This window comes from Lolium rigidum, chromosome 3 (genome assembly GCF_022539505.1).
Source record: "Lolium rigidum isolate FL_2022 chromosome 3, APGP_CSIRO_Lrig_0.1, whole genome shotgun sequence".
Lineage (NCBI taxonomy): Eukaryota > Viridiplantae > Streptophyta > Magnoliopsida > Poales > Poaceae > Lolium > Lolium rigidum.
In genome coordinates this window covers 322,209,425-322,233,733 of record NC_061510.1, presented here as the reverse complement: position 1 = coordinate 322,233,733, position 24,309 = coordinate 322,209,425, and the positions used below count along the sequence as shown (strand labels likewise).

The following is a 24,309-nucleotide window of genomic DNA, read 5'->3' as shown; positions in this document are numbered from 1 at the left end:
CGCCTTGTGCCAATGAGGAGCGTCGTAGCTGAGAAATCGGAGGCCCGGTGCGAGTGATGGCGCGTGAGACACACGTCCGTTGGGAACCCCAAGAGGAAGGTGTGATGCGTACAGCAGCAAGTTTTCCCTCAGTAAGAAACCAAGGTTATCGAACCAGTAGGAGATGAAGGCCACGTGAAGGTTGTTGGTGAAGGAGTGTAGTGCGGCGCAACACCAGGGATTCCGGCGCCAACGTGGAACATACACAACACAATCAAAATACTTTGCCCCAACTTAACAGTGAGGTTGTCAATCTCACCGGCTTGCTGTAAACAAAGGATTAAACATATGGTGTAGAGAATGATGTTTGTTTGCGAAGAACAATAAAGAACAGAGTTTGTAGTAGATTGTATTTCAGATGTAAAAGAATGGACCGGAGTCCACAGTTCACTAGTGGTGTCTCTCCAATAAGAAATAGCATGTTGGGTGAACAAATTACAGTTGGGCAATTGACAAATAAAGAGGGCATAACAATGCACATACATATCATGATGACTAATATGAGATTTAATCAGGGCATTATGACAAAGTACATAGACCGCTATCCAGACATGCATCTATGCCTAAAAAGTCCACCTTCAGGTTAGCATCCGCACCCTTCCAGATGATTAAGTTGCAAACAACGGACAATTGCATTAAGTATGGTGCGTAATGTAATCAACACAAATATCCTTAGACAAAGCATTGATGTTTTATCCCTAGTGGCAACAGCACATCCACAACCTTAGAACTTTCTGTCACTTGTCCCGGATTCAATGGAGGCATGAACCCACTATCGAGCATAAATACTCCCTCTTGGAGTCACAAGTATCAACTTGGCCGAGCCTCTACTAGCAACGGAGAGCATGCAAGAACATAAACAACACATATATGATAGATCAATAATCAACTTGACATTGTATTACATATTCATCGGATCCCAACAAACACAACATGTAGCATTACAAATAGACGATCTTGATCATGATAGACAGCTCACAAGATCTAACATGATAGCACAAGAGGAGAAGACAACCATCTAGCTACTGCTATGGACCCATAGTCCAAGGATGAACTACTCACACATCAGTCCGGAGGCGATCATGGTGATGTAGAGTCCTCCGGGCGATGATTCCCTTCTCCGACAGGGTGCCGGAGGCGATCTCCTGAATCCCCCGAGATGGGATTGGCGGCGGCGGCGTCTCTGGAACTTTTCTCGTATCGTGGCTCTCGGTAATAGGTTTTCGCGACGGAGAGTTTAAGTAGGCGGAAGGGCAGAGTCGGGGGGCTCACGAGGGGCCCACACACTAGGGCGGCGCGGGCCCCTCCTTGGCCGCGCCGCCTTATGGTGTCGGCGCCCCGTGGCCCCACTTCATATCTCCTTCGGTCTTCTGGAAGCTCCGTGGAAAAATAAGACCCTGGGCGTTTGTTTCATCCAATTCCGAGAATATTTCCTGTGTAGGATTTCTGAAACCAAAAACAGCACAAAACAGGAACTGGCGCTTCGGCATCTCGTTAATAGGTTAGTGCCGGAAAATGCATATAAATGATGTAAAGTGTGTATAAAACATGTGAGTATTGTCATAAAAATAGCATGGAACATAAGAAATTATAGATACGTTTGAGACGTATCAGCGAGCACCTAATTACCAAAAGATATCATAAATCTGCCTTAATTCAGATGTATGTAGACGTTATTTAGTGTATTGATACATCCAAATTTAGACAAATTTGTGACATCTTTTTCACGACCAAGGTACTAAGATAAATGACTCTACAATTTGAATAATATATATGATTTAAAGCTATATGTATTGGATTACGTGTAGATGGTTTTTACTACTACCTCCGAGTATTACACACTTCCAGAAAAAATTAATCGCTGATTTGGTCGATAAAATATGAGAAAAATGCCGCAAAAGTTATACCATTTGATTCATACTTAAAAAAGCTTCTAGATATGTTTTTTTGTATTAAGTTGACCCAATTAGTAGTTAAAAAGATTCACAAAAAATTAATATCTTGATAAACCGGTATAGAAATAGTACTTACTTCTTTCCAAATTAGGATGCCTATAGTTTTAGTCAAAGTCAAGCTTTTTAAAGTTTGAGCAACTATGTATAGAAAAATATCAATATCTAAAATTTTAAATGCAGATAATATGAAAATATATTGCATGATGGTTTTAAAGATATTAGTTTAAAATTATAAATGTTGACTCTTTTTTCTATATAGTTGGTCAAACTTTAAAAAATTATAGAGATGGAATGTTGGAAACACAGGAAGAGGCATTAGCATGCAATAACTTTTGAGGAACTGCACCCAAACGATTTTGCAGATTTCTAGAAAGGAGTAAATGGTCCCTCCGTTCTAAAATGTAAGACGTCTAAGAATTATTTAAAGTCAACGTTTTTTTAAGTTTGACTAAGTTTATGCATAAAAATATCAATATTTACAATAGTGAATCAACATCAATAGATTCACCATAAATTTTAGTTTCTTAATATGTTCATTTCATATGGATTTAAATATTTTTTCCTAAATATTTGATCAAAGTTAGTAAAGTTTCACTTTTGACCAATCCTTAAATGTCTTACATTTTGGGACGGAGTGAGTATTATTTATTGCCTAATGTAATCTTAGGATTAAGATGGCTAAGTCATAAAATTTGGGGTCCTAATATTTTGAGGCCATATGCAAGTGCATGCTCTGCACATGCTCTACATATCGGACTCCAAGGAGGGAGGGGTGAGAATGGCGGCGCCTTCGGCTTGGTCAAGTGTTTATTGTTTTCGCTAGGTGGTCCAAAGATATTTTTGTAGTTTCTATTATTTTTAGGTTTTCTTATACTGCTACTGAAGATTATGAATAGATCGGCATCATTTTTGCAACAAAAAAAAATCCACACATCCTTCGTATGCGTTAGACGCATCGCCGGAACGGGGATAAAGCAAGAAGAACCTTATTCAAACATTAGGATGTAGCCGCCTAATCATCCAAAAAGACACAACAAATACCTAAAAAGAATAAAAATAACAACCTTTCCGCCAGTGAAAAACGGTATTCTTCCGTACATCTAAGATTTCAAAGCCACCGAAGATGGCGCGAACTGGCAACATCACCGACAAGAGGATAGAACCCTAGATGGGTACTTGTATTGCCTCCCCTATCTCTCCCTTACAACCAACTTGTAACACGCTTTGCCATTCTAGGTTAATGAAAGATATAATTTCAAGTCCGAGCTCTGTATGGACCTTGCTCGACGGTGGCCACTCACTAGCAACCTAGTGTGGAACGAAATCGAACATGGCTGTTAAGATGAGTGTGGTGACACTGCACGCACATATACGAGAGGATTTTAATTAAACTTGGGGAGAATTTCAATTTTCTACCTCTGCACCAACTAAGGATGCACTAGGCAACAATACAAAAGCGAGAATGATTCTTCTTTTCGAGAACGAAAATCGAGAGAGGAGATAGGCACTAGGCAAGTGAAGTGTGAGTCCATGTGATTAGCATCTGAGTCTTCGTCAACGTGGTGGCATGGCGGGGGCGGCGAGTGTGTGAAGGCGACAAGTGTGTGGCCATAAACTCGATGCCGGTTTAGGGCTCCAAGCGTATTGGCGTGGAAGGAGAAGAATCATCTTGACAATAACCGCAATTGTGTTTTGTTCGTTGTGTGGTGTCACGTAGTGCCTCGCAAATCTCTCGAGCTAGCGTCTCGGCGCACTCGCTGACCAGACGAGAGGCTGAAGGCACGTGGGAGCACGCCTCCGACCGTGGAAGCCTAGCCTAGAACAAGTCCGACATTGTTGTTCTTTTTTGTTTTTGTTGAGGTAAACAAGTCGGCATTATTGACTAGCGCGTCTTAATTTGCATGGACGGCGCACTCTGGCTTGGTCCACTGGGCACGGGTTAACTAATAATTTAGTGATGCTTACACATGTGGTTCGTTGTGCTTTGTGTCGTTTGAGCCTAACACGCTTTGCTATTCCAGACCAAGATATCATTAGTTCAGACTGATCTCTTTCTCTGAATCTTTACTTGGCAGTGCCTAGGCATGATCACGGCAGATATCAGATATGCAGCATCCACCAAAACACAACATCGTGGGCTCGTGGCTAAGACGGTGGAGTGTTTGGAACGTCCAAGCAAGTGCAAGTGCAAGTGCCCATGTCCCGTCATGTCGATCTTGCTTTGGCTTAGCTGCGTTAATACCATGGTCATGAATCGTACTGCTCCTACCTCCTAGTGTAGTTCTCTTAGGCTTTGACTTCTGTAAATCCATCCAGGTACACGTGCATTCTCCATTACGTGGCATTCGTTTGAACATAACATGGATTTTCCATTTTTATGCTAAGGATATCTACGCTATCAGGGACACATTTAGAGTAAACTATCGTCTGGAATGCTCATCTATGACTTTTGTTGAACTGCACAAGGCCTAACAGTGTTAGTACTGCTTTATTAAGTCATTTTCACAAGTGCTTTATCAAGTCATTTTCACAAGTGCTTTATCAAGTCATTTTCACAAGTTAGCATGATCTGCCATCCAAATGACTCGTGTGACGTATGAAAACATTATAGACTCTAGGAAGCAAAAAGTACCTAAACTCTAAAGAGGATATGGAAACGAACAAATTATTACCCAGCTTTCAAAACTTAAGCCTTTCTAAAAAGCTGGGCTTGTATTTCGGAACGGAGGTAGTACAACACTAAGCAAAGCCAGGAGCAATATCTCCATCCCTTACTGAAACACCGACACCCTCCTCAGATCGTTATACAAACTATGATACCCATGGTATCATATGTTTCCGGCACCAAAAACTCCAACCCATTTTCACTCAAGAAGCCATGCGTGATGTGTGAGTTGCTTCTCCGTGTCCTGGTTTCATCTGTAAAGGAAGTCCCCTCCAAGGCGACTCGGGGCGGAACCCTAACCCCCGCCCGCCGCCGCCTTCCCCACCCCTCTCCTCCCTCCTCCTCATCCCCGGAGGCTGACGCCAGCGAAACCTGGCGCGGCCGGTGATGGGGGCGGCGGGGATCTGTGTGCGGTCTCCTGGTGCAGCGGTAGGAGGCACGCCGCCGTGCCGGGGGGATGGCCCCGGTACCTAGCGGTCGATGGCGGCGCGCAGCCCTCTCCCTTCTTCGCCGCGACCTCACCGGGCGGGAGGTGATGGGGGTGGTGGCGCAGCCCTGGAACCATGGCGGCGCGGCCCTCTCTTCTCGCCGCGGCCTCATCGGGCGGGCGGTGTTGGGGGCGGCGGCGCGGCCCCGGATCTTAGTGGCGCGATCATCTCCTCCCTTCCTCGCCTCGGCATCGCCAGGCGGGTGGTGGTGGGGGCGGATTTCGTGTTGCTCCTCCTCAAGGTCTGGGACCAGAGCACCAAGGGCGGCGGCCCTGGATGGCGGTGACGGCGTCGACCTGGTGGCAGGTGGCGAACGTCAGGTGCCGCTGACCGTGGCACCGCGGTGGTGGTCTTCTCTCTCGCCGAAGGAGATCGGCTAGTTGTGTGGCTAGCTGTGGCGGATCTTGCGATCCGTCGCCTAGCTCCCGATGGCGAGGCGCAGCTGCCGGTGAAAGCCTGCCCGGACTTCGGTCATGGCGGATGATGGCGGCGCGTTTCGTCGTTACCTTGTTGAAGGCATTGTCTCTACAGTCTGGGTTCTACGCCTGGGCTGCTCCAGGGGAAACCCTAGACCCGGGTCTCCCGGATCGGACGATGGCGGCACGCAACGCCGTTCTCCCTGTTGGGGGCATCGTTTTTTGGAGCAGACAACGGATGGCGGTGGTGCTGAGGTGGAGCGGTGTGCTTTTGCTGTGTCGGCATCGTCGAGTCGCCGCGGCATGGTGCAGTGGTGTCTCGGGACGGATGCAGTGTGATGGACACGCGCATGATGCTGGAGTCGTCTGGCGCCGTGGTGGCATCGATGGCAGGCCTGGCATGGTCAATGCGATGATCTCTCTTGAAGATGGAGTCGAGGAAGACGGCGGTAGCAACTTCTATGGCGTGTGCGTTGGCGTATGCTGAGAGTCTGCTTGATTGGATGTGCTTCTCATCTGCTATTGGGCGGCCTGGAAAGGCATTTGGTTTTTGGATGATATGAGTTGGTGAATTGTCACCCCCTTCATCCCTCTGTAGGTTTAGTGAGGTGGCTTCGAGTTTGATCTTTTGTATTGCTCTTGTAAGGTGTTAGTGAATAATCTAATAAAAAAACGTGTGCATCCCTTGGATGCAGAAGCTGGGCGATATTTCCCCTATTTCGAAAAAAATCTGTAATGGAAGTCCACCGAATCAATCTAGAGTAACATATGTTGGACAGAACAACAAGCGGCTCATTAGGCCATTTCTTTAATTTGGAAACATAACCTAAGTTCTTGGCCTTCCAAATCAACAAAAAATTGTTGCAAGCCCTCCTCTCCCCAGTCTCTTCCAATTGGCGGCGAGGCTGCAGCTACTGGGAAGCATGCCAAGTCTCAGAATGACCCCTAGTCTATAGATGTTAAAGATGAAAGTGGGGTGAACTTGTTGCCGAATGTAGGCAAGTCTTCTAATTCCAATGCACAACCAAAAAAGAAGGCTAAGGTTGTGAAAATTGAAGATGATGAATTAGTGACCACTCTCAAAGATGGGTTCTAAATGATGGTTGATGCTGTTGAGAAGTGGAGATAATGGTACTAACCTGATGTCTTGTGGGATGTTTTGGTGGCCACTCAGGAATTTATGAGGCACATATAGCTCACTATAATGCTCGTCTTGCTGACAATCCTAAGACTGCAAATCCAGTCACGACACAAGTTGGTTTGGGTGAGTAGGCATATGGAGAATACCTTTGGAGTGATTTATAATTTCAAGTGATTGCATGAACTTCAGTTAGGTTGCTATTGGATACCTAGTAGCTAGTATGATATATCAACTTGGTCATAGTTTAATGGACTGTAATGAACTTTCACTAATGCTTTTGGATTGCGGTTATGCTATTTAGATAATTGTTTCTAGGTTTTCCGATAAAGTAGGTATTTATTATTTAAAAGGTTTGAGCATTGCACCAGACATCTGCAATACTAAGAAGCACATAGCCGTAACAAGTCCAAAAAAAAAGTAAAAGTAATCCTCAAGAACCTATAGATTGCTTATGGTTGTATGGATTGAAATGTGTGTTACCGTTGATGTGATATGTTTGTTATCCTTGTGAGTATATATTTGTTAATACTCATTGCTGAAAATATAAACAAAATTCTGCTAAAGTTTGATTAGCTTCAAACCCAATTCTAGCCCTTCTGAATTCCTAAACAAACACAGAAACAATTGCATTCCACATTTTTAGTCAACTCTCAACCAAACACAAGAATGTAACCGAAATGAAACCATACCATTTCATTTTTCTTCATCCCAAAACCAAACACACCATAAACTATTTCAAAGATCACGTAAAAATACTATTTCAAAGATGGCATCGTCTCGATTCTCGAACTAAGGGAACTTGGACATTGATTTTTAAAGTTACATGATAAATATGACACGTTCCTAGTAGAAAGTGGATTTGCATAACCTAAGTACTCTGAACCCCTCGCGGTCACTAGTAAAATAAAAATGCCAAAAGAATGTGAACTGAAATTTTGCATGCAAGTTTTTCCCTTTCCATTACTTTCATAACGGAAACACAAAGTTTGTTTTTGCCGCATCCAAACAAAGGGAGAAGGGATAGTATAAACCAACTAGAATTCATCTTATACGAAAAGGGGTGGTAGGAAAACCTCTGCTTGGTCACGACATTGGGAACCAAGCTACAAGACAAAAAAAAAACTACCCTACACTACAACATGCAAAAGTAGCCAACACAACCTGATAAACACCAGTACAACCATCGTCCACACATCAAATCTTTACACGACATCACAACTCAAAAATTCATTGACGTTGCAAACTTTTCAGGCTCTTGTACTAGGGGCGTGATTGATTGCTCTCATGGGTTTTTCCCCACTCTTGCAACTTAGAGCATCTCCAGTCGCGTCCCCCAAACCGTCCCCCAAAGGGATTTGGGGCGCGCCGGACAAAAAAAGCGTTCCAGCCGCGTCCCCCAAAGCCCTTTTTTGTCCGGCGCGCCCCTATTCGGTGTCCGGCGTCCCGAGCCCGTCCCCGTCCCACGGGGACGCACCGGGGACGCCGGACACAACGAAATGAGAGGCGAGGAGGCGCGGGGCCGACCCGTCGGCGGCTCGGACGCTCAACCGCCACATACGTAGCGACGGTGCGGTTGACGGGAAGCGGAACCGTCGCATTGGCAAGCGCGTCGACGACGCGCCAACCCCGCCGGAATGGAGCGCCGACTCCTCGGAAGAGCAACCGCTGCTCTCTTCGACTACTGCGCCGCCGTTCATCCGCGCTCAATAAGACCCGTACGTACGCCGTACGCACGCCACCATTCATCCAAGCCTTCATCCGAGCACCTCCGGCGACGATGAGCTACATCTCCCAGCTCCCGTCCGACACCTCCGAGCGAGGGAAAGCCTGTCGGTCGGCGCCATTGGTGGGACGAGCCAGGACGCCGAGCAGCGGCGACGATTCCCCGCCGCCAGTTGACAGCGAGGAGGAATGGCTGGGCTGGGAGGAGGAGGAAGAAGAGAGCGATGCCGCGGCGGCGGCGGTGGCCCGTGCGAAGGCGAAGGCGGCCAAGGAGAAGGCTTCCAAGGCGAAGGCCGCCAAGGCCAAGGCCGCCAAGGCCAAGGCCAAGGCCAAGGCCAAGGCCAAGGCGAAGGCGAAGGCCAAGGCGCAGCCGACGAGCACCGGCGATGACGACGCGTCGAGCGCCGACACCGCCTCTTCGGAAGAGGTGACGAGCGAGAAGCGCCACCGCGATGACGACGACGAGGCGGGGCCATCGGCGAAGAAGAAGAAGTAGATAGTTTATATGTATTTAATTATATTTTTTCGAAGTTTTATATATAATTTGTTTATGTTCAACCGATTTGAATATTATTAAATAGTTTCTTTCTAGCCAAAAAAAATACTTTTAATGTTTGGAGGCGGCGTTTGGGGGACGCGGCTGGGGAGCGACGTCCCCCAAACGCGGCACTGACTGAAGCTACGTCCCCCAAACGCTCGATCCGGCGCGGTTTGGGGGACGGTTTGGGGGACGCGACTGGAGATGCTCTTAGCCCACAAGCTACCATATGCATGGATACTTAGTGCCTGTTTGTTTGGGCTGCAGCTGAACGAAAAGTAGCTGGAGATGGTAAGATCTGAGAAGTAGCTGGAGCTGGATGGCTGGTCAAATGTAAAATTGTTGTTTGGCAAATCGCATCCAATTTGGAGCTGGATGGTCGGTCAAATGTAAAATTGCTGTTTGGCGAACTGCATCCAGGACGGCTGGTAGACTGATCAAATGTAAAATAGAAAATAATCACAAAAATATTATTTTTCTTATTATTTAATAATAACAAAAAAATTATTTTCCTTATTATTTTTTATTTAAAAAGATTTTACTATAAAATATTAATTAACTAAGAATCGGAATTTTTCTCAAGATGCAAAAAATATATCATTTTGGGTTGCTATTGTATACCGGTTCGATTTGTAAGTGAGAAGCCACGGGAAGCTGCGGGAAGTACCCCGGGACGTGCTTATGGGCTTTAAGTGTAAATGTGAGAAGTGCTTGTTGAAGCCCATGCCTAAAAGTTAGGTGTTTGGCTGGGCTTGTGCTTTTAAAGACCCAAAAGCAGTAAAAGCTCAAGCTCCAGCCCAAACAAACGGGGCCTGCTTGGGCCAGCTTTTGCACTATGATTTTTTGCTAACAATTTCGTTTGGGCTCGGTGAGAGAAACAAAATCACGTTCGATTGGCTGGTTGTTTTAGACTCAGAAGAAATTAAACATGTTGTTTGGTTATGTGTAGAATGGGGGGCGTGATAATATTTCCCCCAACTGGTGAGGTTACCAACCCTTTTAAGCATTACTATTGGCCGGGCAACAACATAAGCTACAAGCAGACATACAATCAACATAGTACAGGACATAGTTCAACATGAAAGTAAATAGTTTAGGACGACATATAGATGATAAAGTAAACATAGTGCAGGACGAAAGACATACTTAATTAGACACAATTTCACTCACTGATCATGGCAATGGCATGATCATGTTGTGGGCACCTCATCATGCTGTAGTCGAAGATTGAGCACCTTGAAGGTCATGAAGTGGCCGATCTTGATCTCATGAGCAATAGAAAATCTAGGACACCCTTGATCGATGCAAATTGTGCCCTTGACCTCTTTCAGCTTGACCATCCAGGAGCAATCGGTGTTCGTCTTCAAGATGATCGTCTTAGGGACGGTGCAAAGGTACTAACGGAAGTTGGTTGGAATTGGAAGCATTTCCAACCCCAGGAGACAACACCTTTGTAGCCAAATGGGTTGGACCGACGTCATCATGGAAATTCCCAACCTTGACTCCCCCCCCCCCCCTTGGCCTCTTGGCAGGGGTGTCCTCTCTAGCTTCCTTGGAGTAGCCCTTGCCAAGGTTGTGCGAAGATGCACCTATCATCAACTTCGAGCACTGGAACAAAAGAATGCAACTACATGTAGAACAATGATAAGTGTGTACATTAACAAGCATACATTGTGCACAACATACATATCGTGCCTCATATACGAGTTAGCGAGATGAATCTGGGTCTAGCAAATATGATGTACACGCATTGATCTTGGATATAACATAAGCTAGAAACAGATCTTGTAGTCAAAATTTTAATCATGGGCACATGAACTAGAACGATATTGAAGCCTCATAATAACAACTTCGCGGCACGGATGATTCATCTGACTGAAAGCTATGCACAGTCATGAGATAGTGTACAATGCTTAAGGTCAGAAAGAAACATCCTGCGGCAATGTGTGGTCACATTTTAATCATCGGCTCAAAGACAAGCAAAGCACGGAACAACGCATCATGGCCTCACAGTAACGAGTTGGCCTCATAAAACATAGCACACATAAATGAAAGAGATGATCCTACCAAATCTACGACATATGATTAAACAATGGTCTTTGTTTATGCCAGTAGGTTCGAAAGGATCATCCCATCCTATCTTAGTACTAGAGTTTAATCATCGGGATGAACAGTAAAAGCCCCCCAATCTAACATGCAATCCACCTAAAAACCAGATATGGCCTTATCAGCAAGATCCTAAGTGAGAAAAGCAAGTAGGTGAACACATATCTTTCTATTTCAAGCCAACAATTCCTAGTACAACAAGAATAACAAGCAAAATAAACCATCCGAACAAGCAGTTATCGCGAACTCAAGAGATCTACCGTGCATGCGCTAAACAAGTAGCCAAAATTCGTCACAGTGCCACAGACCTACGCACATTCAAGCCTATAACCTTGAATTCGAGCCTTACCACCATTGTTGTCCTTGCCGACCAACTTGAACCGGGGGAAGCACGTTCGGGTCGATGTCGTTGAAGGCTTGCTCTATTAAGGCTTCGATAGCCCGCTCATCCGTCGCCGCCGCGGTGGTCTTCGATCTACCGGCGGCAGTACAACCGCCGGTGATGAGAGGGGAGAGAAGGGAGAGGAGAGTACGGGTGAGAATAACTGAGTGTGAGAGGGGAGGGAGGGCCGTGAGCGGATTTATGGCGCGCTTTCTCGATGTGTCGCGGTGTCTACCGCTTTTGGCGACACATGCATGTTTTTTTTTCACATTGTGCTTGCTAGCGCCTGGACGCGAAGGAACGGTGGAATAGAGCGTGTCTCGTGGGCTAACTTTTACCTGCATCTGAGCTACTTTAAAATCGTACTGTGCGGAGAATCTTTTTCACATGAACAACCAAACGCCCGAAACTTAAATCAATGGGTATGGAAAAACACTTGGCGAACAACCAATCAGTTTTAGAAGTCGCTAGAGCCATATGCACCTCAGAATGGAGAGAACACGTACTCGCTGTGAGATCTGATCGACTTCTTTCTTGATCCTGTTCGCCATTTTTGTATGCAGAGGATGTATGCAGGCATATATTTACACGTTACATCATGTGCTTGTCCAGTCAGCAAGTTACCAGTACCACTCGCCGGCCCACGGGCCCAGCCAAGCAAGTCTTCTTCAAGGTCGTCGCCTCCGATCGTACTACCGTCGATGCGCTCGCCGCACTCTGTCGGCCGGGCAACACACCTCGGTCCCCGCGGCACGGAGTATTCCTTCATGGAACACGACTATTCTCTCCGACGACGTCACCGAGGTGACGTCCAACTAGCCGGTCACCTCCACGACGCGATGCGGTGACTCCCCTCAAGCTCACGCTCACACCACTCAAAAACTCGCACGTTCTTGTTCCTTTCCTTTACCTCGCAACAAGCGGCCAAGCCAAGAGGGGAATAGAAAATCTACCCGCGGATAACCTTTTTTCTTTCGAGCGACGACGAAATTTCCCGATAAGAGCAAGCGCCGCTGGCGCTTCCGCGTTCGGTTCCTGTACCTTTCCTTTGCCGATTGCGGTAGCAGCAGCGCCAGCCAGCCAGCCAGCCAGCGCTTCTCCTTCTTCTTCCCAGAATCCGGGCGTGTTTGGCTAGTTCTTGTGCCGGCCAATCAATCATTCGCCGCAGTAAATCCGCAGAGCTTTAAAGCTGTTTATTTGGAGCTTTTTTTCGAGCGCAAGTTCCTCTCCATTTTCTTTTGGAGTTCCAGCCTGCTGCTCTCTTCCGCTGGTTTTCTTGCAGGAGATCCATGCCTCCTTCTTGACCTGAAACCTTCTTCCGGTTTTCTGTACTTGATTTGCGTGATTCCCTTTTGTTCTTCTTGGAGTGTTTGCCACTTTCAGAGGCTTTGATTCATCGGGAAGATCCACTTCTCCAATCATTTGATCCCAGAAAGTCATAAGCCACCTCGTGCGGAGTGGAGCAGAGCTCGGATTCTGTTTGTACGCCTTGCCCAAGAATCATGGACCAAACCTGAGCTTCTAGAACCTTCTACCACCAGCTTTCCCTCTTCCCGCTCCATGGAGACATCGACAGTTACCTTCTCCTCGTCCTCCTCGCCTCCGCCGTCGCCGTCCCCGTCACCGTCGCGGCCGCAGGCCGCGCCGGCCGACCTCGACGCCGTCAGCCTCGGCCGCCTCAGCGGCAACCTCGAGCGCCTCCTCGACCCCTCCTTCTTCAACTGCACGGACGCCGACGTCGTCCTCGCGGCTGGAGGCGACGACGCCGTCGTCGGCGTCCACCGGTGCATCCTCGCCGCCAGGAGCAACTTCTTCCTCGCTCACTTCTCCTCGCTCACCGCCGACCCCGCTGCCGGCGAGAAGCCGCGGCTGGTGCTCGCCGACCTTGTCCCAGGTGGGTGCCACATCGGCCGCGACGCCATCGTGCCCGTTCTTGGCTACCTCTACACCGGCCTCCTCAAGCCGCCGCCGCAGGGCGCGGCCGTCTGCGTCGACGACCAGTGCTCGCACCAGGCGTGCCGCCCGGCCATAGACTTCGTCGTCGAGTCCACCTACGCCGCCTCCGGCTTCAAGATCCCCGAGCTCGTCTCGCTCTTCCAGGTAATAAATAATAAGCAGAGATGCTTCAGTTCAGAATACTATGCACAATGAAGCATTGCATCACTGGAGTAGAAATTTATATGCTGCAAACCGTTCTGTCCAAATGAGTTGCTGAAACTCAATGTGAAAATTTCAGTCCTGTTTCTCTGACCACTAGATCCTGAATTTTGCAGCGTCGCCTGTCTGACTTTGTCAACAGAGCTCTGGTTGTGGTTGAGGACATAGTGCCGATTGTTCTCGTTGCTTCCACCTGCCAGCTTACAGACCTGCTCAGCCAATGTATTCAACGGGTTGCCCACTCCAGCGTTGACAGCCGTTACCTCGAGAAGGAGCTTCCAGATGAAACCTTTGCCAAGGTCATGGAGCTTCGTCAATACTTGTCGCCTCGCGAATCGGACGAGTTCATTCTGGGTCCCGAGCATGCCAAGAAGGTCAGGAACGTTCACAAGGCCTTGGATTGTGATGATGTTGACCTTGCTAATCTGCTCCTGGAGGAGTCTGGAATCACCTTGGATGGTGCACTTGCCATACACCATGCTGCTGCCTATTGTGAACCCAAAGTGTTAGCTCAAATATTGAAACTCAAGTCAGCCAGCGACTCCGCTAACGTGAATCTGAAGAATGGGAGTGGGTACACACCGCTGCATATGGCCTGCATGAGGCGAGAACCCCAGATCATCCTTTCACTTACAGAGAAGGGAGCATCCGTGCAGGAGAAGACCAGAGATGGCCGTGACGCTCTTACCATCTGCAAGAGATTAACAAGGGAGAAAGACTGCAACAGCAAGCTGGAGAAGGGTAAGGAGAGAAGCAAGGCTTACTTGTGCATCGACATCTTGGAGCAAGAGATCAAGAGGACATCCTTTGTCTTGGAGAGGCAACTCTCTGACGAGGTTTCAGTTGCCATGCCTTTGCTGGCAGATAATTTTCACACCAGGCTCCTAACCTTGGAAAATAGAGGTTTGCATATAATATAACTTTGATCTTATGTATTTTGCAGTTAACTTTGTCAGCATGAAGATAATTAGGTGTATGTGTGCTATGATGTTTTACTATCTGATAACATGGTAGAGACTTTGAAAAGTTGGTACTTTTTTTCTTCTCTCGAATTTAGAAGTAAATGCTTCAGAGTATACTGTTAGCAGAAATTCTCTGTTATATTCTTCAAATATCATCTATATCAAAAACCATTGAATTATATCCTTAGTTCATATATGTGATGCGTATGCTCCAGTTGCTTGATATGGTATGTAGCACACAAGAGGAAATCTAATGCTAAAAGCATTATCAGTGCGATTTTATTACTGTTTGCTTCTCTTTCTTTTTTTTTTGCTTAAAATAATTGCTAAAATAATATTTGTGTTTCTATGCAGTTGCCTTTGCCAGAATATTCTTCCCTTCCGAAGCAAAGCTTGTCATGCGCATAGCTCAAGCTGACTCAACTCAAGAGTTTGCTGGTCTCAGCTCAGCTAACTTCTGTAAATTGAAGGACGTTAACCTTAATGAGACTCCCATAATGCAGAGCAACAGGCTGCGTGAACGTCTTGACGCCTTGATGAAGACAGGTATTTTGCATAATCATTCATGTATTATATAGTGTGGATATTGCTTCAGTATTTGTCTTCGCAAGAAGGTTTGTGAATCTTCAAAAAAAAAGTTAGTTCAAGGTGTGTGCAAATCTATAAGTTTTCTAAATACAAATTGAAGTGTAACGAATAAACCATCCCTGCCCAAAGTGCGATACACAGAAGATTTGCCTTTATGCAACAAAAAAAATAGTGCACAGATTTTGTTCATGCCAAGATATCTTCAATTACAACTTACAGGATATTTCGATCTAGTGGGATAGGAACTAATTAGAGGAAAATGCAGATAAGATTTTCTTAGTACACACCGATGCTTTGTGGAACCTAGCATATATTGTTTTATTTGCTTAGTTATGTGCAACAAAAACTTGGTGGCTTGGACTAACAGATATTTGATCATCATTCTTGCTTTTATTAGATTTTTTTTTACCATATGTCACCTAAACTTACATTACCTGTTTTCTTTTAAGATTCACAAATTATTTGCAAATAGGAATTTGATGCAAGCCCCTTCTAAACATTTCCAGTACTCTATGGATAAATATATGTCACTGGTCTTGAACTAATTAAGCTCACACAAGGTAATGATACGCATGATTGATTAAATGAACTTCTCCTTATGTTTCAGTTGAGCTAGGGCGGAAGTACTTCCCGCATTGTTCAGATGTTCTTGATAAGTTCCTCATCGAAGAATCCACTGATTTGTTCTTCCTTGAGAGTGGCACTGCCGAGGACCAGCACACCAGGAGGATGCGCTTTTCTGAACTCAAAGACGAGGTGAACAAGGCCTTCAACAAAGATAAGGCGGCCATAGGTTCTTCATCAACATCCTCCTCCTCTTCACCAAGGGCTGATGGAAAGGTTAGACATGGCAACAAGAAAGCGAGGCTATCACGGTAGCATCAGTAGGTTAAGCCCAACACACGATTTCAGAAAGGTGGGGAAGCATGGTCTGGATGTTGTTGGCCATTTGTAGTTCAGGGAAACCATGTAGCCCAACAAGCATCTCAGTTATGTTTGCTTACTTGGGGGTGCATTTCTTGTAGTTATTGTGGTTTAACATATGACACGGTTCAGTAGATAATTTTGAATCTTCGGTGGCCAGTTTTACACAGCCATTCTAGCTGTGTTGTGTGTCCTGGTTCATCGTTTTCGAGAAAACTGTAGTATTAGCATGTTGGTAGTACGTAACTTCCAGTCTTGCACAATGCTTGAAAGTATTAGGTGTTCGGAAGATGGATCTTTTAAATTCCACGAGCCTTCAGATTACCATATTTTGTAAATTTGAAGATTTTTCTACATTATCATCCTTGCATTGGACTCTTCATGAAGAAACCCCTGGTTAAGTATTCAGTCAGACTGTAAATCACAAACCCGACTCAGACACAAAGCATGTTTTATAATACTGTAGTTTGCTTACTGGGGGTACTTTTTGTAGATTATTTTTTGTCATATGAGACGCTTCAGTGGATAATATTTAATTGTGTCAATTACGCAATGTTCTTGCAATCCTACATGATCTGTGTCAGTTGAATGTTAGTAACTCCCACCATGTACGCAAGTGTTCATGCTAAACTAACTTTCTTGAGGGAGATGTGTGACCCATTTGAGAAAAAAAACAGTAATACTCCTTCACCGGACACTTGAAAGGTTTTGAAATTCGGTGGCTGAAAGGGTTGCTAAATCTTCACCGGGCATTGGAATATCTATGTTGCGAATTTGAAGATATCCTTCAGTGACACAGATATTTGAACAATGACACTTATTAGGGAACAACTTAAACGAAGACAAACCTTGAAGCACGTAGTGTCGCGCCGAGAAAGATAACAAAGAAGTCCAGAAACACAAGTCGCGTAAATATGGAAAGAATTACTAATGTTCTATGAACTTCAGGTCAGAGTTCAGAACTTAACATCAGGTGGATAATTTTGCCCCTCTCCCGCTGCCAACCAGATTTTTTTTTTTTTTTTTTTTTTTTTTTGCATCATTTAGCCTGCACAAAATCATTTTTTTCACTGCAAATTTGTACATATGATCCGGTGAGAGGGTTGTGCGTATCCTTCGGTACATTCTTCATCAAGACAATTGCGCCGTTTGTGCTTCCTAGCTTTGTGCCCCCGACAACAATGGCCGATTGCTCCGAGATACATTGTGCCGTTAATCCATGTTTGTCTGTAGAGTAGTTTGAGCAGTTGGGGAAAGGAAGAGAGATACTGGCTGTTGGTGCTTGGTGCGGCGCCCTGTTTCTGTCTGCAGTTGCTGACCAAGTACTACTACAAACGAGAAGGATAAGCAATGTTTGGTCGCATGTCCATTTCGCACGCACGGGAGCACATTGGTACCCACTACTACGCTGCCTCGTGGCCTCGTGCTGGAGCCGCTTGGGTGTCACATGCTCGCGCCTACCGATAACGTTGTCCTCAAAGGGGGGTGGAACTGGTGGTACTCCGTACTGTATTAGTTTGCGTGCCATGATCGCCGAAATGGGAGGCCCAGATCAACAATTAAGCTAGAGCTCATCCTAGTTTTTTTTTCTCTCCCCGGAGATTGAACCGATACTTAGTGATAAAGAATTTATTTTACAAGAAGATTAAAGATAAACAACAAAAACTAAGAAGCATCGAACCACTGAAGATGACGTAGACTAAGGAGACCTGAGCTTCGCGACAATGTCCCCAAGAAGGTAACCACGCAACAAGCGTCATCGACACCAAGACCACATGGGTCTAAGCAACTGTAGCCCTAATGGGACCGGAGAGGGTAGCCAGAATGACGCCCTCAAGAGAGTCCCGATACCTGCATGCTTTGTCATTGTTGGCGCCGGAACGCCAAGATTTCGCCTAGGAAAACCCACAACACACCTAGTACCTCACCAACGAAAAAATAGCGCGCTATTTCAGTGTTATAGCGGCGCTATAGCGTATTTGGAAAGTGAACGCTACGATATGCATATTTGGCTCGCTATGGCGCTAATCACGCTATTAATTAGCGGCGCTATGCGCGCTATTTTTCGTAGCGTTATAGCGGCGCTATTTTATAGCGTTGTAGCGGTGCTATTTTTTTACAGGAAATCGAGCAGCCGATTAGCTATTTTGGATCTTTTGGCCCACGAGCTTTCTAAATCCCCATTCTAACTGCAGTCATTCAACTCGTTGGAAACCACAGAAGCGCATCGACAATTTCCACTCCTCCTTACACGACGCGTACATATTAAAGAAGAAGAATCAACATCACAACGAGTAAGAGCTACTGATGCAATCTGGCTAAGAAGAAGAAGAAGTTGCTTCTAGTTTTGCATTATGATGAGTTGCAATTTGCGGTTCTTCTTCCGAATCAGATGATGACCGAATACATTATCCATCTAGTTCATCTCATTTTGATTAATTACTACTTCTGCTATGTAGTTGGCTCTATAATTGTTTGCATGTTGGCAGGTTAATTAGTTATCTACTTGTCCACTTATCTACTTGTTGGATTGATAAATCTTTATCTTCAGCGCGATCATGACTTTATCAATTTAATTTGTTGATCGTTGTGATGTGGAAATTTTTTTAGCTAATGAAATCCTTAATATACATACTATATTTATTATTTTTAATTTGTTTGTGAAACACTATTTTAGAAAATAGCACGCTATTAGCACGTTATAATCTTGATAACGTATTTTGAAAGGTCACACTGTTTTATTTAGCGCCCTATTTTTTGTTCCTTGTACCTCACACTATTAATAGACATCAGCTGAGCTAATTCTATACCATGCGATAATGTTGTCCTCAATGGGAGATGGAACTGGCAAAATGGGAGGCCCAGGTCAACCACTAAGCTAAAGCTGTCTAGTTTTTCTCTATGTCGGATATCATGGGAATGGTAAAGTAACATGGGACTATAGATGGAGGAGTAATGCTACACCTACAGACGTGTGTGAGTCTGTAGGTACGTGTGTAGCATCACTGTGGAGGGAGATGCAGATAGCACCACAATGCTATAGTTAGGCCTTGTTTACTTCTCTCGTATTTTTTTTCTCAATAAGTATGAAGATAGGAGGGGATTTGCTGTTCACCCAATCTCCTCAAATACCCTTCCCAAAAAATGCACTAGTATGATGGAGAGTTTTTGATTTAGGCAAAAAATATGGAGATGGGAGGGGATGGGAGGGGATATCTCGGGATTATATCGTTCAAAACCGAAGAAGTAAACGGACTAGTGGGGATTTTCCGTGATACAAAATAATCCCCTCCCACCCCCATAAATACCCTATAAGTAAACAAGGCCTTAGGAGGACTTTTTACGGGATGAGGTGGAGGACTGCAGCTGGTGCGCGCACACCGCATGGGGGCAACTCTACACACCGTATGGGGGCGACTCTATCTGTGTACCGATTAAGGGCTCGTTCGGTTACCTAGGATTGAATCCCGACATGGATCTGCTCGAGACTTGGATTTGGTTGATCCAGATCTGTCATCCAATCCCGCTTTGGTTGATTACCCATAATCCAAGCCTTAACTTTTGCGTTCGGTTATCCCACGAGCGAAATTGGAAACAACCCAACTGAATGAAGCAACCTTGCTCGATCTCTCTCTTCCGTCGTGGAAATCTTTCCACGGGTCCAGCGGGGATGGTTTCTTTCCAGATCGATACAGTGTAAATGTCTTAAATGGGCTGGGCAAAGAATTCCCTCAGGGCATAACCGGAGACTAAAACTTTCCTGAGCTGGATACTTTACCTGACCGGGCTGGAAAACAAAGACTGGGCCGAATCCAGGCCAATCCCTGGCTCCTAGGGATTAAACGAACGAGGCCTTAAGGGCTCGTTCGGTTACCTAGGATTGAATCCCGACATGGATCTACTCCAAACTTGGATTTGGTTGATCCAGATCTGTCATCCAATCCCGCTTTGGTTGATTACCCATAATCCAAGCCTTAACTTTTGCGTTCGGTTATTGATGGCGTGTAAGACACGCGTCCGTTGGGAACCCCAAGAGGAAGGTGTGATGCGTACAGCAGCAAGTTTTCCCTCAGTAAGAAACCAAGGTTATCGAACCAGTAGGAGTCAAGGAACACGTGAAGGTTGTTGGTGGCGGAGTGTAGTGCGGCGCAACACCGGGGATTCCGGCGTCAACGTGGAACCTGCACAACACAATCAAAGTACTTTGCCCCAACGTAACGGTGAGGTTGTCAATCTCACCGGCTTGCTGTAAACAAAGGATTAAATGTATAGTGTGGAAGATGATGTTTGTTTGCGAAGAACAAGTAAAGAACGGAGTTTGCGGTAGATTGTATTTCAGATGTAAAGAATGGACCGGGGTCCACGAGTTCACTAGTGGTGTCTCTCCCATAAGATAAATAGCATGTTGGGTGAACAAATTACAGTTGGGCAATTGACAAATAGAGAAGGCATAACAATGCACATACATATATCACGATGACTACTATGAGATTTAATCGGGGCATTACGACAAAGTACATAGACCGCTATCCGAGCATGCATCTATGCCTAAAAAGTCCACCTTCGGAGTTATCATCCGAACCCCTTCCAGTATTAAGTTGCAAACAACGTGACAATTGCATTAAGTATGGTGCGTAATGTAATCAACACAAATATCCTTAGACAAAGCAATGATGTTTTATCCCTAGTGGCAACAACACATCCACAACCTTAGAACTTTACGTCACTCGTCCCGCATTCAATGGAGGCATGAACCCACTATCGAGCATAAATACTCCCTCTTGGAGTCACAAGTATCAACTTGGCCGAGCCTCTACTAGCAACGGAGAGCATGCAAAAACATAAACAACACATATATGATAGATTGATAATCAACTTGACATAGTATTCCATATTCATCGGATCCCAACAAACACAACATGTAGCATTACAAAAAGATGATCTTAATCATGATAGGCAGCTCACAAGATCTAACATGATAGCACAATGAGGAGAAGACAACCATCTAGCTACTGCTATGGACCCATAGTCCAGGGGTGAACTACTCACGCATCAATCCGGAGGCGATCATGGTGATGAAGAGTCCTCCGGGAGATGATTCCCCTCTCCGGCAGGGTGTCGGAGGCGATCTCCTGAATCCCCCGAGATGGGAGTGGCGGCGGCGGCGTCTCTGGAAGGTTTTCCGTATCGTGGCTCTCGGTACTGGGGTTTTCGCGATGAAGGCTAAGTAGGCGGAAGGGCAGGGTTGAAGGCGGCGCGGGGGCCCCACACCATAGGGCGGCGCGGGCCCCACCCAGGCCGCACGGCCCTCTGGTGTCGGCGCCTCGTCGCCCCACTTCGTAATCCTTTCGGTCTTCTGGAAGCTTCGTGGAAAAATAAGACCCTGGGCGTTGATTTCGTCCAATTCCGAGAATATTTTCTTTGTAGGATTTACGAAACCAAAAACAGCGAGAAAACAACGACCGGCTCTTCGGCATCTCGTCAATAGGTTAGTGCCGGAAAATGCATAATAATGACATAAAGTGTGTATAAAACATATGAGTATCATCATAAAAGTAGCATGGAACATAAGAAATTATAGATACGTTTGAGACGTATCAAGCATCCCGAAGCTTAGTTCCTACTCGCCCTCGAGTAGGTAAACTATAACAAGGATAATTTCTGAAGTGACATGCTATCATAATCTTGATCAATACTATTGTAAAGCATATGAGATGAATGTAGTGATTCGAAGCAATGGTAAAGACAATGATTAAACAACTGAATCATATAGCAAAGACTTTTCATGAATAGTACTTTCAAGGCAAGCATCAATAATACTTGCATAAGAGTTAACTCATAAAGCAATAAATTCTTAGTAGAAAGCTTTGAAGCAACACAAAGGAAGATATAAGTTTCAGCAGTTGCTTTCAACTTCAACATGTTTATCTCAAACACAAAGTAATATAACAAGTGCAATAGGTAAACATGTAAGAATCAATGCACACAGTTCACACAAGTGTTTGCTTCTAAGATAGAAAGAAGTAGGTAAACTGACTCAACAATAAAGTAGAAGATAGGCCCTTCGCAGAGGGAAGCATGGATTACTATTTTTATGCTAGAGCTTTTCATTTTGAAAACATAGAAACAATTTTGTCAATGGTAGTAATAAATCATATGTGTTATGTATAAGACATCTTATAAGTTGCAAGCCTCATGCATAGATTACCAATAGTACTCGCACCTTGTCCTAATTAGCTTGGATTTACATGGATTATCATTGCATAACATATGTTTCAACCAAGTGTCACAAAGGTGTACCTCTATACTGCCTATACAAAGGTCTAAGGAGAAAGATCGCATTTGATTTCTCATTTTTGATTATTCTCAACTTAGACATCCATACCGGGATAACATAGACAACACATAATGGACTCCTCTTTAATGCATAAGCATTCAACAACAGATAATATACTCATAAGAGATTGAGGATTGATGTCCAAACTGAAACTTCCACCATGATTCATGGCTTTAGTTAGCGGCCCAATGTTCTTCTCTAACAATATTAACAATATGCATACTCAAACCATTTGATAATGATAAATCACCCTTACTTCAGACAAGACGAACATGCATAGCAACTCACATGATATTCAACAAAGGTGTAATAGTTGGTGGCGTCCCCAGAAACATGGTTACCGCTCAACAAGCAACTTATAAGAAATAAGATACATAAGCTACATATTCTTTACCACACTAGTTTTTAAGGCTATTTTCCCATGAGCTATATATTGCAAAGACAAAGAATAGAATTTTAAAGGTAGCACTCAAGTAATGTACTTTGGAATGGCACAGAAATACCATGTAGTAGGTAGGTATGGTGGACACAAATGGCATAGTTTTTGGCTCAAGGATTTGGATGCACGAGAAGTAATCCCTCTCAATACAAGGCTTAGGCTAGCAAGGTTGTTTGAAGCAAACTCAAGTATAAACCGGTACAGACAAAACTTACATAAGAACATATTGCAAGCATTATAAGACTCTACGCTGTCTCCTTGTTGTTCAAACACCTTAACCGTAAAATATCTAGACTCTAGAGAGACCAATCATGCAAACCAAATTTTAACAAGCTCTATGTAGTTCTTCATTAATAGGTGCAAAGTACATGATGCAAGAGCTTAAACATGATCTATATGAGCACAACAATTGCCAAGTATCAAATTATTCAAGATATTATACCAATTACCACATGAAGCATTTTCTGTTTCCAACCATATAACAATGAACGAAGCAGTTTCAACCTTCGCCATGAACATTAAAAGTAAAGCTAAGAACACCAGTGTTCATATGCAACAGCGGAGCGTGTCTCTCTCCCACACAAGGAATGATAGGATCCGATTTTATTCAAACAAAAACAAAAACAAAAACATACAGACGCTCCAAGTAAAGCACATAAGATGTGACGGAATAAAAATATAGTTTCACTAGAGGTGACCTGATAAGTTGTCGATGAAGAAGGGATGCCTTGGGCATCCCCAAGCTTAGATGCTTGAGTCTTCTTAAAATATGCAGGGATGAACCACGGGGGCATCCCCAAGCTTAGACTTTTCACTCTTCTTGATCATATTGTATCATCCTCCTCTCTTGACCCTTGAAAACTTTCTCCACACCAAACTCAAAACAAACTCATTAGAGGGTTAGTGCATAATTGAAAATTCACATATTCAGAGGTGACATAATCATTCTTAACACTTCTGGACATTGCACAAAGCTACTGAAAGTTAATGGAACAAAGAAATCCATCAAACATAGCAAAACAGGCAATGCGAAATAAAAGGCAGAATCCGTCAAAACAGAACAGATCCGTAAAGACGAATTTTTCTCAGGGCACTTAACTCGCTCAGATGAAAATGCTCAAATTTAATGAAAGTTGCGTACATATCTGAGGATCACGCACGTAAATTGGCAGATTTTTCTAAATTACCTACAGAAGGGGCTGCTCAATTTCGTGACAGTAAGAAATATGTTTCTGCGCAGTAATCCAAATCTAGTATCAACCCTACTATCAAAAACTTTACTTGGCACAACAATGCAATAAAAGAAAGATAAGGAGAGGTTGCTACAGTAGTAACAACTTCCAAGACTCAACAAAACAGTAGCAAAATAAAAACATGGGTTATCTCCCAAGAAGTGTTTTCTTTATAGCCATTAAGATGGGCTCAGTAATTTTAATGATGCACTCGCATA

The 24,309-nt window shown here is 44.6% G+C and overlaps 1 protein-coding gene across 1 annotated transcript; it reads left to right on the top strand.

Annotated features, from left to right (window-relative positions):
- Positions 1–12,359: 12,359 nt before the first annotated feature.
- Positions 12,360–16,407, top strand: LOC124703809 (BTB/POZ domain and ankyrin repeat-containing protein NPR3-like). The gene is made up of 4 exons (XM_047236038.1): positions 12,360–13,552; positions 13,726–14,512; positions 14,926–15,117; positions 15,767–16,407. The coding sequence occupies exons 1-4, from the start codon at positions 13,013–13,015 to the stop codon at positions 16,036–16,038; spliced, it is 1,791 nt and encodes a 596-aa protein (XP_047091994.1). The 5' UTR covers positions 12,360–13,012; the 3' UTR covers positions 16,039–16,407.
- The last annotated feature ends 7,902 nt before the right edge of the window (positions 16,408–24,309 follow it).